Source organism: Perca fluviatilis, chromosome 19 (assembly GCF_010015445.1).
Source record: "Perca fluviatilis chromosome 19, GENO_Pfluv_1.0, whole genome shotgun sequence".
NCBI classification, from domain to species: domain Eukaryota; kingdom Metazoa; phylum Chordata; class Actinopteri; order Perciformes; family Percidae; genus Perca; species Perca fluviatilis.
In genome coordinates this window covers 25,677,357-25,695,655 of record NC_053130.1, presented here as the reverse complement: position 1 = coordinate 25,695,655, position 18,299 = coordinate 25,677,357, and the positions used below count along the sequence as shown (strand labels likewise).

General features: G+C 40.4%; 1 protein-coding gene across 1 annotated transcript in view; it reads right to left on the bottom strand.

Annotated features, from left to right (window-relative positions):
- Nucleotides 1-17,461, bottom strand: part of vwc2 (von Willebrand factor C domain containing 2) — a 29,048-nt gene extending 11,587 nt beyond the window's left edge. Inside the window, exons 1-3 of the mRNA XM_039783070.1 lie at nucleotides 17,176-17,461; nucleotides 5,618-6,347; nucleotides 4,011-4,140 (exon numbers count right to left, since the gene is read on the bottom strand). Of these exons, the coding sequence (XP_039639004.1) occupies nucleotides 4,011-4,140; nucleotides 5,618-6,268 (781 nt within the window). The 5' untranslated portion in view covers nucleotides 6,269-6,347; nucleotides 17,176-17,461. The remainder of the gene's footprint in view (nucleotides 1-4,010; nucleotides 4,141-5,617; nucleotides 6,348-17,175) is intronic.
- Nucleotides 17,462-18,299: the final 838 nt, after the last annotated feature.

Here is an 18,299-nt window from a genome sequence, read left to right as displayed (position 1 = left end):
CATCAGCCCTGTTCAACAAATCATAGCCAGATATATTCCCTGCCCATTACAAGGTTGTTGAACACATTCTGCCACAACGAGACTCAACTCTGCCTAATTAACAGCTCTGAAATTCACAGCTATCCTGAATATGTGAAAACACCAGCAGGAGCGAATAAATGAGAAAGTTAGGCTAAATGATTGGCACAAACTGTAAAAATATACTTATTTTTAACATACAATTCTCACCTGCTACTGCTTTAAACACACTATAACCTGACTGCTGCACAAATAAGGCCTAAATGCTGCCAATGGCTATTTCTGAATCTTCATAAATATCACCGTGTTCCTGTAAATTTACTCTAAAAGTTTTTACTCTAAAATTTAGCAAAGTGCCATACAGGTGTATGGGTGATGGAAAATGACCAGGTTAAAGGGGTACAAAAAAAAAAGAAAGAGTGGTCAAACTCAAAGCAGCAGAGATAGATTCTGACTGTTAGTCCCTATAGAGTGCTGCAGGAGTCCTAAAACCCAGAAGTTTAGATTTTTGCACGGTTGTCTCAAAGTCAATAGTTGTTTTTTTTTTAATGAGCTGCCTGAAATAAGGTCTGTGGTTAACACAAGCTTAAGAGATATTTCTATTTTGCTCTACGACATTAAATACATCAGTAAATACCTGGTCTTGCATTGCCAGACCTGACCGTGCAGGGAGCTGTCCGTGGTGCTGAATGAGACTGTTCAGCATCATGTTAGTCTCGCATTGCCAGACCTTCCTCAGTGCAGTTAAGATTAATAAAAAAAATATAAAATATAAAAAGAGGGACATCCGGCGGAAATTCCGGCAGCACCTGAACAATCCCAGAAGTGGAATGTCGTTGATATAGACTAGTTAAATACCCCACTAGTGAATTTTGAAGCTTGCACGTGTCTCTTAAAAGGCAAGTGACTAAATGAAACTACAAACTTTCCTGGTTGAATCATCAGTACAAATGAGGAACAGCTGCATTAGAGAAATCTGGTTCTTTGATACAAAATCAAAGGTAAAGCCTGTTTAAATAAACAATTAGAGGGAGAAGTTAAGTACAACTCCCAAGGTGCATTTCTGCAAGAAATATACATTCTGGAACCTAAATTAAATTACTTTCAGCAACTATGGTGCCGTGGTTTGTAAACAAATTCAACGACAAAGCCTCTGACTGGCTTTTTCTCCACAGCAACAAGGTTCTGTCAAGGTTCATGGGTATTGTAGTCTTTAGAGCGGTCCACCATGCCAAACTGGCAAACCAAACAATTTCTCAGAAACATAGGTGAAATGATTTAAACTGAGGGCCACATAACATTAACATATAGCATTGTTAAATCATTCCTGAGACTCCTGTGTTGGTTGAGCAACATTGAGGGTACCATTAAAAGAAACATTTTAAATGAGAACTTACAGTGGGGTTTTACTTCCAGAAACAGCTGTTACGCCTACTTCACAACTGTATTAAACACTTCTCTGCCTGGTTATAGCCCACATAGTCTATATCCACGACGTTCCACTTCCGGGACTGCTCGGGTGCCACAGGAAATTCCGACTGGATGCATGTCTTTTCGCCGATGTCTATGGACGCCGGCATTCTATGGACTATGGTTAACTGCTCCAGTTAGGGTAGGTTAACAGCTAGCTAGACTATCTGTCCAATCTGAGTTTTCTCTCACACGACTAAAACAACCTTTGAATGTACACGTTCCACCAAAACAAGTTCCTTCCCAAAGCTACTTTGCAGCGGCTCCATGCGGTGCTTAGCGCCGCCCATGACGATTGTGATTGGTTTAAAGAAATGCCAATAAGCCAGAGCACGATTTTTTCCCATCCCGGAATGCTGTTTGGACTAGCCAGACCCTCTTTTGCAGCGCCTTGGAGGATGGTCTGGCAAAGCGAGACTACAGCCCACATATTTCAAACTCCACAACCCCAATTTAGTGCAGGTTTAGAAAACTCCTCCAAAGACATTATACAGCTGTTGGTGTTTTCACAGGCTGAGTAGTACTCCTCATGATGAGTCAACTATTTTAGGTGTGTAAAATCGGTGTAGTGCCTTGGCGTCTCAAACACAGTGAGCTCTGTTTATTGAATGGTAATGTGTGGTAATCTTATGGTAATAGGGAATGATGCCGTCTTAAAAGTGAAAATCCTCAATGGCTGAATGAGCCCTTGGATTTGGTGGGACTTTTGATTACACTCTCTTCAGTCTGCCACATCTATGCACATAGAGTATGGTACTGTGTCTACATCTGTCTCCTAGACACAGTGCCTGCGGATGTAACCCAGCAAATCCACTGAGCATTTCACAGGGGAAAGCATGGAGCGCTGCCCAAACTCTGCACAAAGCACTTTCAGCATGATCAATATGTGCATATCTAAAAAGTTGGTGAGCAGCAAAAAAAGAAATTGGGAACAAAGGACCAACATGTACAGTATTCCCCAAGATTACAACAGGCAAATATTAATAGAGTGAGTAACGCTCCATGACTACCAATGTTTTCAACTTATCTCTGGAGGTTGTTAGACAGACTTTTAATTTGAGCAGGACAACTTTTGATTGATAACTACTCACGGAAAGTCATTACATGTCTATAATGTTTTATGACTCTAAAATGATAGATGAATAATGCTCATGGGATATTCTGGATGTAATTAAAAATGAACTAAGTAGATGGTAGTCATATCCTGCGTTTTTCCTGAATAGATATAGGCCTACAGTCTCTTTTTTTACTAGCACAATGGTACACACCATGTGTGTCTTACAATTATGGGTCCAAATATTCATCGTGGACATATCTGTATGCAGTAAGTGAAAGGTGCATATAGATTTTATTTAATTTTATTTATGTTTTGCTTTATCTTGTTTCATTTTTATATATCTCTCAATCACTTTTTTTCTTTGCTTTCTGACTCTTGAGCTGCTGTAACAAGTGAATTTCCCTGCTGTGGGATCAATAGTTTTATCATTCTTATCTTATAAGCTGAATGAGTCGTGTTGTGGACATTTGGTTTATTTCATCCAGTTTATGTGTTTGTATTTTTTTTTGTGTCTTTTTCGAGGATCAACCTTGTTTTTACAAATTCACTTGCACAATGTTATTTTACTAATTCTCTTGTGTTCATCATTAAGAGTGTAAATGCTCAGTTCCAACAAACAGCATGAAAATCTAAATATCTTGCTTGCAGTTTTACTCAAACAGTAATGTCATACAGTGGCTCATACAGATGAAGCCTTTTTTTGTGGAGCATACTGTATAACGTGTCACTATCACAGGGATTTTGTCTAAATGCAGATTGCTTGCTCTTGTTTATACCATACAGCCTGCGCCACGTTAAGATTCCAAGTCAGAGATACATATAGCAAGTCATCATTCTTTTTGCTGAAGGAAGCAATGTTGCTGACGTTGCCATGTTGCATTAGAGTCACACACCAAGAAAACAAGGGGACATAATCTAGGACATGCTGTCTGGAATCATCCGAAACAACTTCAGATAATCGACTCTGAGCTGCTGAATTCCTTCTTCTCCGACAGGCCAAAGCATTTCAAACCAACAAGATCATAAACCTCCAACCCCTACTAGAAGAAATACAAGTGGACCTCAATTTTCTGTACCAGACGGTAGCGACATATTTGGAACATAGGCAGCCTCCCTCAGATAAACTGGGTAATTACAAGAAATTAAGACCTAAAAATGTCACATAAGCATGTTGATTAACCTAATTTTTTTGGTGTGACTTCACTGAAATAGATCAAATTAATTCAAATCTCTGGCAAGAGACTGCGACCACTGCAGTGTAGCATGCTGCATGCTTTGCATCAGCAAAATTACCATCATGCTAGCTTGCCCTCATAACTCCTGTTGAGGTCCCCTTGAGCAAAAACATTTGACACTAGTCTGCTCTGAGTTGAGCTGCTCCGCAGCCACCACTAGCAGACTGGTTGTACTTGAATAAAGTATTTTATTAGTAGTTTTATTTTTCAAAGAAATTGTCTCTGCTCACCAGTCTTGCAGATGGGACAGCACTGATCGGGCTCGTACTCCGGATCCACACAATCAGTCTGAGGGCAGGCTGCCACAGAGCACAACACCTCCCCACTTGGCTCACATCGGCACTTCTCACATGGAGACACCTGGATAGCAGAGAAGAAATAGTAATTAACACCCTTATACACCTTTCACACACAGATACACACACACACAGACAACAAAGAGTCTTCTCCTCTTGATTCATTTCTTGTTATCTATGTGTCTGGCTCTTTGTTTGTCTCAGTGTCTGTCTCTCTTTTTACACTGCTCTCTCTCTCTCTCTCTCTATCTCTCTCTCTCTCTCTCTCTCTCTCTCTCTGTCTTTACACACACACACACACACACACACACACACACACACACACACACACACACACACACACACACACACAAAATACTCCTGCCTGTCTGGCTTGTTTAATACAATGTGCATTCAACGTCACAACACAATCTATAGGGAAGTCGCATCCTTCTAACCTTCATTGCCAATGAATGCCTTTGAGAGAGAGCCCAGTCGAGAATTGAACTTCCCTATCCAATCAGAGGATATGGAAAAATCAATAGCAATGGGAAACAAAAGAAAGATGTTTCCTATTTTCTTGGTGGGTGAACAGAGACATTAGAAATGATGGGTTATCCAAACATTCCTGTATGTCTGGAAATAAAAAAAATGTGGGACAAAAGCCGGGACTGATAGTTTGAATTAGATTTTACTGCAAAAGGCTTCATTTAGCTGCCGCTCGTGTGAAGCCATACACCTTTAATCTCAACAAGAGAGCAGAGGTTAATTCCGCCAGCGCTGCTGTAGATTGCAGAGGCCTGCGCCTCCGCATGGCACTCCACTGTGTAAAATGGAGCGAGGCAGCACTTAGTACAAAGCCCAAGAACTTAGCAATCAAGCATAAAAAAAACCCTGCCTGTTGCTTAGTTTCAAAGTAGCCCCACCCCCACCCCCACCACACAGCACAAAGGCTGACGTATGTCTCTTAAGAAAGTAGAGCTTCCTGACATTGAGACTTGACATTGAGCTGTCGCTAACACAGTGAATTAGAGGAGGAACATCCCATATTAGCCTTAACCTCCTGCTGAGACACTCGCCAAGGTAACGAGAAGTATTAGGTACATGTAGATATAACCAAGATTGCGGTGCAATCCTGAGTCAAGCCTTTTTAAAGAGGTGTCAGAAGACGAAACATGAAAGATCACGTTGATGTATCTCTGTGTCTCTTCACAAACACCCACATGCAGCAGCGTGCTCTGCAGAGTTGTAACATTACTATAACTGAAACTCTGTCATGTGTATCAACAAACTGAATATGGAAACACTCTGCTGAAGCAGGCATTGCTAAAGTCAGCCTCCGGTAATATTCAGGCGTTGTGTGAGGAAAAAAAAAAAGACAAGTGCTGACCTTTGCCATTATAAATCTGCCTGCCTGCTCGCTTGCATGCTGTGAGGCAAGGTAACTTTAGTTTCTGTGTAGTGCCTGTGATGAACTCCATTGAACAGCCAGCAGTGTTCTGTCAGCACTTCTTTCAAGTTTAAGCATGTCAAAAATGAGTGAATGCAGCTAATGAGCTCACCTTAAACTCTTCTAGCGAGGCGTAGATCTTGCCCCGGAACTCGCAGTAGTTCTTTTTCTCCTTGCACATCGGGCAGCATTGGCTAGTGTCCACTTTAATGCAGCGAGGGTGAACTTTGGGACATTCTGGCTTGGTGCACAGAGGGCCCTCGTCTGTGCAGAGGCAAGGGCACGTCGAAGGGCCCGGGGTGAACTGGTCGCCGATGGCGAACACAAAGCCGCTCTCATCCATGCAGCCTTTCCCCCTGTAGTCTGGGTAGGCGTACTCGTCGATGGCGTCCAGGGAGAGCGTGACGTCACTGGTGGGGCCCTCGTCTATTTGATTCAGGCTGTCCTTTTCAGTCCACAGCTCCTGAGGCTTCCCGCCTTTAGATCCTCGTGTCTGGGAGCTGAGGTACAGCCTGGCGCGGCTCGAAGCATTCCTGTTGGAGCTCAAAGCATTGATTTCCTCCGGCCGCTGCTGAGCGCCGTATCTCAGCGGCTCCTCGGGGGCCTGCTCGTCCTGATGTCCGTCCTCCCTGGCTTGGGTCAACACTCTTTCCAGACGTTCTCGGCTCGCTGGTAAGGTTGCTATAGGATTACACTGAGCACCGCTCATCAGAAACCCAAGAACAAAGAGAACTTCTGCTGTCATGGCAACGGAGTGCAGCATCTCTCCCCACCACCAGCGAGGTGGGAAAACACCTTGGATCACATAACACACTTCACATCTCAGGTGTGAGCCAGTCCATCTGGAAAGAGAAAATTAAACTGGGGTTATGCGCTTTGTATTTTGTCAATTTTTATCCCAGGCGGGGGGATTGTTTCATTTAGCCTCTAGAGCAGTGCGGGGAATTCAGCCGACTTTGGAGCACTGCTCCATCATGTCAAGCAAGCATCCCGCTGAGTGTGACGCAAGCCTGTGAATTGGATCATCAGGAAAGGGAGTATTCATAGGGCTGTGTTAGGAAATCAATACTGCTTCCTACTGTAACACTTCCCTGCATCAATCACTCCCAGCAGTGACAGAGTAAACGGAAAATGGCCCAAAAAAGGACCTGAATCTAACACTCTTAAGCTCCTGCTCTTCCTATGGAACAAAGAATCAGGATCAATGTCTGATTAAAAAAAAAAAAAAAAAAAAGAATCACAGTTAACTGTACAAAAGCAGAAATTGATTTGAAAATAGAACATAATTCCAGTCTGGAAAGATGAATCTGCTATAGCTGACAGAAGAAGCCATATCAATTTCAAAATAAAGCCAGATCTTTTGCAAAGTGTCGATGTGCATCAAAACTTTCTCTAGTGGCCGGGTTGGCTCAGTGGGTAGAGCAGGCGCACATATATTTAGAGGTTTATGCCTCGACACAGAGGTCCAGAGTTCAAATCTGACCTGTGATGATTTCCTGCATGTCTTCCCCCTCTCTCTAAATAATAAAAATATAATAAAAGATTTTTTAAGATTAATAATAAAATAATCTTTAAAAAAAACCTTTCTCTAAAAGAAGCATACTAAATATCTCATTGGTTTGTTTTAATCAAAAGTAAAAGCACATCTCTTTCTTTACAGTTTTCAGCAACGTGAGGAGTCAATGTACACCAGCTCAAGCCAAGAGTAATCCCAGGATCAACTGCAGGCATTGCAGAGACTGCACATTTTTTGAAAAGCTGCAGTCAGTGTGTTTTGTTTTTGTCTGTTGCTTAACTTGATTTACTGCGGCGTCTTGAAATTCAAATGCCTGCTATGATGCGTTGCTGCATTCGATGGCCTACTTCCATTCATTTCCTCCTCACCAAATGTTCGGTGTCATCGCTGAGCTCCGTTTAACGGGCTGCCGTCGTGTTGACATTTATAGCTCATTTTGAAAGGTGAGATCACTCCATATTGACTGACTCAACAATTACATGTAAACTCCTGCCTGTGCTTGTTTATGAATAGTTTACCATATTGATTAACTTGTCAAACTCAGTGCACACAGCTAATTTCCAACAGAGCGATTGGGAGCCCTAAACAGGAGGTGTAGAGCAACTAGTAAGCATTAAATAAGCCGTAAGCAAATACGTCTGGTAATACACAGAAAGACAGAGATAATGCTGGGACAACCAGCCGCATTAATTCTAACCAGCTCCAACTACAGAGCCAAAGTCTCTCTACATGTTTTAAGTCATGCATTTTGATATTCATGAATTCTGATGCAGTCTGAGGGAAAAGGGCTGAAATTGACTGCTGGCACGCCAGTGGTATTTGTGCGGTGTTTTAGCTGAATTGCTATGTTTGAGGCCGAATCCTTGGAGCTGCTGTGGAACGGAGAGGAAGCAGAAACGAGGTGCATACCGATAACGCTGGTGCAGCTGAGAGAGACAAGGAGAGAGAGGGGGGGGGGGGCAGAGAGAGAGAGAGAGAGGGAAACAGAGAGAGAGAGAGAGATGAGTCCAGGCCTCATTAGTAAAAGGACCTCATTTGGCTTTTCTCAGCCTCACCTCTCCACCTTAACAGCTGTTACTAGCTGTCACAGTGCTGCTGCAACTGCTGCTGCCTCTGTGCTGTGCTGCCTCTGTGCTGTGCTGTACTGTGCTCTCTTTCAGGACTGAGTACTGGGTGGCCCTTAGGCTGGTTGTCAACTGGGCACAAACTAGCCACAGCACCACAGTAGGCTATCTTAAAGACCTAGGCTGCCGATAGACATTTTTTCTCACTGTTAACAGACAAGAACTACCAACACATTGATCCTACTAACAAGTAGTATTGTGGTTATATCAAAAGCCTAATTTAGCTCACTCCTCCTGCTCCACTGTAGTTCAAAAACACATCAATGAGCCACACTGATGTTCTCCGCATGTACAAAGTGTTATTCCACTTGCCATAGGCTATATTCAGTGGCTCACAGACTCCTACTCTCAGTATGTAAAAGCCACTGGTGGTTGTGTAATTTTGCCAGTTTATGACTTGGTAGGTTGTTTTAGCTCAGCGCTTAGCACAAATGTAGCAAATTCACATGGAAATACCCCTTGTGTGAACATGTTAGCATTGCAACGTATATAAATGCTACTATGAAGGATTAATGCATTTTACAGAGCTAATTTGGACCCTGGCTTAAAATAGTCCCCCAACAAATCCAGTGTTTAATTATTTTTAAATATCTTTTGCTTGAAACTACTGTGCCCTGCTGTTTAAAAAACAAAAATACAAAGCCTTCTTGAAAATAGAAACTATATTTGTGACCATTTTTAAAGAATCACGCCCTCAGCAGAAATTAATGGACTCTGAGCTTAGTGCAACACACAGTGTGAGAAATTCTACAAACAAGTACTGAGAGGCAGACTGCACATTGTTAGTTTGGGTCTGAATATAGAAAAACTGTAACCATATTCATATTATGCGTATTATTATTTTTTTTTATTCCATAAAAACGAAACCTTTACAACCTTATGTTGATGCTCTGGATCTGCAAATTAAATGATGTCCTACATTCATTACAGCCTAATGCCATCTTTAATACAGATGTCATCTTTTCTAAATGTCAAATTAATTCTCAGCCACACAGCATAAATTACATGCAGGCTTGAAACATGCATTATGTCCTTTTTAATATATATATATATATATATGCCTTTGTGGATACCATTTCTTACCACTCCTCAGGTTCAAGTGATTACAAACTTCATGCATTTAAAGTGTTGCATATAAGCCATTTGGAGAAAGGTCATGGATTTATCTTTGCCCTAAAGCCCTGCAGATCTTTTTTTTTATTTTTTTTTGCTTCATTGCTCTATCTTGAATATTTGCAGTCAGTTTGGCTGGAAAGAAAAAAGATACAACACAGTCTCTACACATCTCTGCAGCATAGGGTAGACTCTTGTGCTATGGACTATTACACAGACCAATTGTGAAGTATTAATTTGCGTGTAATGAGCAAATCATTTTTGATAAACTGCAACCATGGTTCTGTAAAGTCTTGTTTAAGATATCTGAAAGCTGATGTAGAAACTCTCTGTTTTAACTAACAACAGATTCTGAAACTCTGCACCCGAAACGGCCCATGCTCTGTGAAGCCTTGTACTGATTCTAGCCATCAATCAGCAGCACACCAGAGTTTATATAAGCCAGCATCACTGAGTTCATTCACACGTCTGACACATTTGAACACCCACTTCAGAGCAACAAAAAAAAAATCAGCTCTGAAAGTGGAAAAACAACTCTCCAATTAACACTTGTCAGCTCCAAACAATTATCTCTGGAAAATAAACACTTATTTAAAATAAGCTGTATATTTTAGTCTTGAGGAACAGTCACCTTTATTAACCGCCCAGAGCCAAGTGGGCATGTGGTTTCACTGTTTCCACAACTTTTCACCAACTGAAAGGACTCTGCATGGTTCCAAGTGGTCCAAGCTATTACCAAGTGGCATGAAGTGATAAAATGGCATATAAGTTAAGCCAAAAATGGTACATTAAAAAAGAAATATGCAAATATAGGAACAATTTAAAACAAACTCAGTCAAATTCTTGTGAATTTCAAAATGCAAAAACATGCAGTTTGTACTGCGCTCTGATAGGTTGGAAAACAGTTTTCAGAAAGCCTACCCGTAGTTAAACATGCATTATAATAACTCTAATAAAACCAAGACCTCTCCTTAGCTTTGCTGATGTGCTACATTGTAATCTAAAGTGTTTTTTTAAATTGAATTTTGATTAATAAATAATGATGCAAGCTGAAGCTGTGAGAAGTGATAGAGAGTGTGTGTGTGTGTGTGTGTGTGTGTGTGTGTGTGTGTGTGTGTGTGTGTGTGTGTGTGTGTGTGTGTGTGTGTGTGTGTGTGTGTGTGTGTGTGTGTGTGTGTGTGTGTGTGTGTGTGTGTTTGAGAGAACTGGCAAACAAACTACACACCCCTGGAGTGAAATATAGATCTTAAATATATGTCCTACTAAAACATCTGCGCTCATATGATCAAAGTTGAATGGTCAAGTGGTACAATGAGTTTCTAATCCTCCTCCATGAAGCCGGCTACGAACAGTCGGAGCTCAGACCAAAGATGTGAAAGTTATCGGTTCAAACCTCAGGCCTGACAGGTTCAACAGCAGGAAGGCCTCTGCTGGATACGCAGCAGCGGAGAAAGCTGCTATTATTTCCATGAAATACAACAGTCCATCATTAGAACTCAGTATCAATAAGGGAGGCAGACAGTCCTTCAGTGACTTATAAATATACTAGTGTTAGATTCACAGATGTGCTTGCTACAGTATGTTCCAGAAAATGACACATTATTTCTGTCTGGGGTCTCAGAGGCTCCTGCTGTGTAACAAATAGATTTTCATCTACTCTATACTTGTGACTGGAGTTGACTATATGCAGCAGCACCTTCCCAAATCAAAAACAGGTTCATTGTATTGGAGTTGTATAACTCTTTATAGGTTTGTTCATAAGAGGTCTAACTGACCCCAAACATGAGTAATGTCACTATGTAGGATAACATACTATACATGTATTTGTCTATGAAGGACTTATTTGGCAAACAAAGAAAATATATAGCCCATTCAACATAAAAAAAACATGAAATACTTCTTTTTTTGGTGTAGTAACAATGCTTTATGTACATTTCCTTACGTTGTCACTTTTATCAAGTATGCAAGCCAAGTTTGTGGCAAGTTACCACTTCTATATTTTGTCTATTGTATATGAAGATGTAGAAGATGTGAAGATGTTTCATAGGAAAAATAAGCAATTATTAATATTTATACACCCCTAACAACAAGAAAGTAGGTCAAGGTCAAGGAGTCTTCATTATCCCCGAGGGGCAAGAAGTCCACATCTCACATTGAATTATTAACAAAACCTATAGCAGCAGGAACAAAAGAGTTTTTGTTTCTGTTTGTCCTGCATTTAGGCAGACAGAATCTGCGGCCAGACGGCAACAACATAAAGCAGTCCCTCCAGAAAAACGCATTTATGCAATCGCATAATTCAATGCATAATCAGCCAAAGTCCGCATATTTATGCGGGGGCCAAATTTTTTCAAATATGCCGCACTTTCACCGCATAAATTGCCAATTTCCGCGCAAAATATGCGGGGCTTGCATGATTTCATAATCCCCGCATTTTTGTTGCAAAAAAGTCACATATATTAGCAGAAAGTTGAAAAATGTTGCGTTTACTTCTCTGTTGCCATGGAAACGTTATGAAGTGACGTTATGAAGTGACGTTATGAAGTGACGTTATGAAGTGACGTTATGAAGTGACGTTATGAAGTGACGTTATGAAGTGACGTTATGAAGTGACGTTATGAAGTGACGTGTACTTCATCGAAAAGCAGGTGTTGGAGGTTGAATTTGACATGTACTTTGAGTCTCTTAAGTTGGTATCCAATAAGAAAGCTATCTTAATATCTGATGTCTACTCAAATTTCTTTATTTAAGTGCTCCTGCTGTCTATATTATTAACAATTTTTGAAAGTCTGTCTCTTTTGTATCTTTTAGATTTCCCTCTGTTTAGACTATTACTTTTATTTTTACTTTCATATTATATTATTTGTATATATTTTTGTATCTTATTTGTTTACGTATTGCGATGACTGAATATCTTTAAACAATTTTTTTAAATAAAGTTTTAAAAAACAAGCAGGGTGTTGAGGGAATCACTTTTTCTTCTCTTTTTCATCAAACCGCAGTTTTTGCAAGTTCCTGCAATTTCATCGCATAAAATTGCATAAATATCCCACATATTTCATCGCATTTTTTAAGAAAACGTGCCACTTAATCAAGGATTTTTGCCCACAACAATCACAAAAAAACTCTTTTCTGGAAGGACTGATCAAGTAGCTGTTCAGGGGGTGGTTTATATCAGCCAGGACTGACTGGGCCTTCTTTAGGGTCTTTGTCTCATATAGCGATTTTAAGTCAGTCAGAGAGTTGGGGGAAATTCTGCCACACACTTTAGTTATGTATTGCAGCCTGTTTTTGTTTTTAAGAGTGAGGGACCCAAACCAGCTCACAAAGGCAAAAGAAAGAATAGTTTCAATAAAACAACAATAAAACATCCTCATAAAGGTCTTATCGACATTAAAATTGCGAAGTTTACGATAAAAAAACATGCGCTGGTGTGATTTTTTACAGACAGCGTCAACTCGAGGCTCGAAGGTGAGTTTGTCATCTATTATAATACCGAGGTATTTGTATTGCTTCACTACTTCGATAGCTTGATCGTTAATAAGGGGGGGAGAGAGGGTGGGGGGATTCTTCCTAAAGTCGATCAGCCAATGCCAACAAGATTGCAAATATCAGATCTTTGTCAGGCAATGTTGTCATTGTAGATATAATATAGGGCGCTATCACTGTTATTTAGCTACATAAGCAGTATGTAAAACATGTCATGCTTATTTCTTGTTTCACCACTGTGTATTTTTACTCTTCATAGTTTTCAAAATTAGCAAACCCACAAACAATTCTATCGGTCTGGATTTTAATGAAGATTCATTTTTGGGGGGAAAACACTAAATTATGCACAGTACTGTGCAAACGTTTTAGGCGGGTATGAAAAAAAATGCTGTAAACTAAGAATGCTTTCAAAAAGTGTTGATAGTGTCAATAGTTAATTTTCATCAATTAGCAAAATGCAGTGAATGAACAGAAGAGAAATCTAAATCAAATCAATATTTGGTGTGACCACCCTTTGCCTTCAAGACAGCGTCAGTTCTTCTAGGTACACTTGCACACAGCTTTTGAAGGAACTCTGCTGGTAGGTTGTTCCAAACATCTTGGAGAACTAACCACAGATCTTCTGTGGATGTAGGCTTCCTCAAATCCTTCTGTCTCTTCATGTTATCCCAGACAGACTCGGTGATGCTGAGATCAGGGCTCTGTGGGGGCCACGCCATCACTTCCAGGACTTCTTGTTCTTCTTTACGCTGAAGATAGTTCTTAATGACCTTAGCTTATGTTTGGGGTTGTTGTCCTGCTACAGAATCAATTTGGGGCCAATCATACACCTCCCTGATGGTACTGCATGATGGATAAGTATCTGCCTGTATTTCTCAGCATTGAGGACACCATTAATCCTGACCAAATCTCTAACTCCATTTGCAGAAATGCAGCCCCAAACTTGCAAGGAACCTCCACCATGCTTCACCGTTGCCTGCAGACACTCATTATTGTACCGCTCTCCAGCCCTTCGGCGAACAACCTGCCTTATGCTACAGCCAAATATTTCACATTTATTTAGATTCCTTAGTCCAGAGCACCTGCTGCCATTTTTCTGCAACCCAGCTCCACTGCGTCTACGATCCTCAACGTTGCCCGTTTCTTTGTGCTTTTTCAAAAGAGCTGGAACAGCACATCTTGAAACACCAGTTTGCTTTGAAATATTTGTCTGGGAGAGGCCTTGCTGATGCAGTATAACTACCTATATACTATAATTGGTTGATCAAACACCTGACTACAATCCTACAAAATCCCTGACTTTTTGCAAGTACCTATAAGAATTGATGCTGGTTTGAAGGCAAAAGATTTTTCTTTTGTTCGCTCACTTTGCATTTTGTAAATTGATAAAAATAAACAATAATTATTTATATTTTTGAAAGCATTCTTAGTTTACAGCATTTTTTTCACACCTGTACTTTTGCACAGTATTGTATATATATATATATATATATATATATATATATATATATATATATATATATACAATACTGTGCAAAAGTACGAATTACATATATATATATATATATATATATATATATATATATATATATATATACCGACATATATATGTATAAATTAGGTCAAATGTAAGGATAATGAATGCTGCAAGTTCCAGTAATCACAGTCAAGTCAAAGTGACCAGACCGTCATCAATAGTACCAGATTTTTTTTAAAAAGGTTTCTCTTTTGCTCAAATATTTCAGTTCTGGGCGCCTGGGTAGCTCACCTGGTAGAGCACGCGCCCATATTCAGAGGTTTACTCCTCTACATATATATGTATATATATATATATATATATATATATTTTTTTTTTTTTTTTTTTCAGTTCTGTCTTCAGAAAGTTCCACATGTGGATTTTCTGGACTCAGTAATTATCACATATTCTGAAGATGTTACTTTGGAATTGCAACCATGCAGCAGCAGAAAATTACAATCTTCTGCCATAAATGGCTAACTTCACAACAATAAAGTTGTATTTTGTTAAGCTGCTCCTCTATCAATATCGCAAATTTAAATGCTGTGGGCCCTGTGCTATTACTTTTTTTTACTGACATTTAAATGTTGCACTGGCTTCCTGCACTTGTGAGAATGAACCCAGCATTAGCCTCAGTGTTTGCCAGCAGGAGCAGGTTCAGTCATTATCGTCACTGGAAATATAAATCCCTCTGTCAAAGGCCAAAGTTCTGTTTACATCTCAGGCTATTGAACACAGCCGCTTTGACCACTGAGGTGCAGCAACAATGATTAATCAAGCAGAGACTCAACCTGGCTGTTAGTTCACGGTTCAATGATGCTCACCATCGCATTGATTTATGACTCATAAATTATTGTCGTTTTCATTACCCAGCAGAGCGAATGAGGCCCACAAGTCTTGACACAACAACCTGAGCTCGGAGTGAAATTTTAGCTCTACCTTTAGTAATAAGATACTGTTATTCATATAGATGGAATTGGCAAGGCTTCAATAACACGAAGCGTGGTGGTGTAAAGGTTGACCTGCCTCCTCGCTTTATACTTTGATGTCACGAAAGGTTTCTTCCAGGGAGATTGATAGCTGTTTCACTCACACAACGATGCTATAAATAGGGCCAAATGTACCGAGGCAGTGCTCTCATCTCCAGGAATTTTCCACACACAAGCTTTTTTTAAATCTATTTGTTTATTTCTAATTACCGTTTGGTCTCCATAAAAGAATATTTGCAAATGTGCGAATTTGTCCTGCCTGAAAAGCTTCATGGTGACAGAAAATTATAACAAACAAGTGATACAGCAGTGCTGAGGCTCCCAGCATCCTTCTTGTTTGGATTTCTGTTTAAGTGTACACAGTTTAAGTCTGACAATGAGCCCCTAAAACAAGCAAACATCCACATCCACATTGTCTTGGAGAATAAAACTCCTGTGATGCCCCTCTGTAAAAAATAAAAATAAAAAATCTAACTGGATGTCATTGAGAGGAAAACCATCTCCTCAGGGCTGGAATTAACTCAGACAGACAATACGCCCTCTCCGCTGCTGCCTGCACTTCATTTATTGCACATTACAGATTCTCCTACTTAAACTGTTCCAACATCCCAACATGCCATCGATGGCAACACGGGGAACGCAACAATTTACTTTGAGGTCTACTTCAGTTTATGACAGAGCAGATCATGGGGGACGAGATGTGAAATGTTTAGACAGTGGTGGCTAGTGGGCTTGGATCTGACAGGGCTGAGAATGTATTGAATTAATGATGCCACGTTTTAAAACTCATTTTTATACAAATAAACAGTGTGAAATGATGAAATCCAATTAGAGCAATAAGGGACACTAAGGCAGGATCCAAGAGTATTAAGCCATCTGCCAGGGAGGGAAGATTGCTGCAGGGCTGTCTAATTGAATTTTATCCTCTGACTGAAAATCTTACGAGTGACCTAAATCAAAAGAAAGTTTGCCTAAACGTGCAATGCAAAACCAACAGCCCTTGCAAAACTGTCATATAATCTTAAGATTATGTGCGGTGGAACAAGGTGAGAATTTGCTCATACACAAAGCCCTGCCAGGGGAAGTCTGGAGCAGAAAATGTATTAAGGAGAAAAGTGCAAATCGGCTTTTTATATTACTCAGACAGAAGAGAAGACAAGATGATGATGATGATGATGATGATGATGATGATGATGATGATGATGATGATGTGATGATGATGGTAGTGGCAAGCAGCTTTTGTGACTTTCTTCCTTGTCAGAGATGTGATATTTAAATAAAAATGTGAATAAATCTCAATGTAAGCTATCATAACTGCAAAAAGCAACAGCCACCATAAAAACAAGCAGCTATGTTCTCAGAAAAGGATATCATCATTCAACCACCTTTATCAATCAATCAAACTTTTCTGGACATGAAAGAATTTATGAAATGATGAAAATTGTATTATATGTCTGAGCCCTGTTAGAGGCATGTGTATAGACTGGATGTTGCATCCTGGAGTGTGTAAGCAGCAGGCAGAGTCTTTGTGCAGCCACTTGAAATTTCTCTGATGCTTCTTACGGCAGCCTCAGTCCTATTTGCAAGAAAACGGCCACCCAGTTCACTTACACTAATACCTATGTAGCCTCCACAGGTGCAACAGCCTTTCCCTGCAGGTTTGAACAATCTGCATCAGTTTCCTAAATCAAGCTTATTTGCATATAAAAGCTTTTGATGCTATTTAATTTCCACGCAGCCATGGTGGCTTTGCTGTGTGTTTGGTGAGTGAAATCTTCATGACATATACACCCATTTCAAGAGAAAACACAGCAAAGTAAGTTGATGTTAAAACCTCAGCATTCATAAAATTAGCCTAACATGCACAAATAATTAAGCCGCGTCCCCACACAGCAACAGTGACAGCAGCTGGCTATAATTCACCTGTGATCCTCGGAGTGCGTGCGTCTCCGTCAGTGCGTCTGGGATGAAACGCAGCCTTCGGACTGTTGGACAGCGGAGCCACGACAGCAACAAATGATCTGTGGTGAAGAGATGTGAACTGACGCTCGCTAAGCCAGTCAAAAGCACAGTTTTCCCAGAGGATGCTCGCAGCTCATCAGCGTGTCGCGCTCAACTTTAAAAACGCCACAGTGAGTGAAAGCGCTCCCCTCCGTGTCCGGCGATCCGCCGCTGCAAGTGCCGCGCAGCTTCTGGTGCCCTGCTATACACTGGCACTTTATTTCTCACGGTGACAAAAAATAAATAATTTAATAAATGGGGGAGGGAAAAGAGGCGGGGGCACGTTCAGCCGGCCGGCCGCTAGATGGGGCACTGAGAAACAACTGGCTGCCAATTAGAGTCGTTTCCCAGGTCGGTCCACGAGGTACACGCACTGCTGTGATTAACGACTTTACTTCATTATCTGGAATTAGGAAGTCGTTTCCGTGACACCGTTCGGTCACTGGCCAATTTGTAGAATGAGAAAAGACTAAAGCACATTCCACAAGGAGGGAAGTAAAAAAACAAAAATAAATGAGTGTAACTGTCACTGTAATCCATCAAGAATCATGTAGGGCCATAGCAAGGATTTTAGAAACACTGAGTCCCCCCCCTCGCACACATGATAGCCTACACCACCACCCTCATCATCATGATCATTCTTTTTCCATTTTCTTTCTTCAGTTGACTGTTCGTCTTTCTCTTTCATTTACCAAAATGAAGGTCTAAATGTTTTACAGCCTTCTCTACACTGCCAGAAATAAAACTCTGGCAGATAAATGCTGAAGACTTTTGTCTATTTGCTGGAATATGGTAGTTACAGTTAAATATAGGCTAGGCTATTGAATCTAAAAATACTGGAATCCACTTAAAATAAAGTACTCATGTCAGTGCCTGAAATGGGCCAGTACTCATCCGGCACCTCGGACTTTTGTCCACATGAGTAGGCTACCCTTACTTGAAATTGTTATAAACAGTATTATTAATAGGCTGATATCATAGACTGATATGTGTTCCAAAATAGGCTATATATCATGATTTATTGGAAGAAACCAAGCAATTCTATG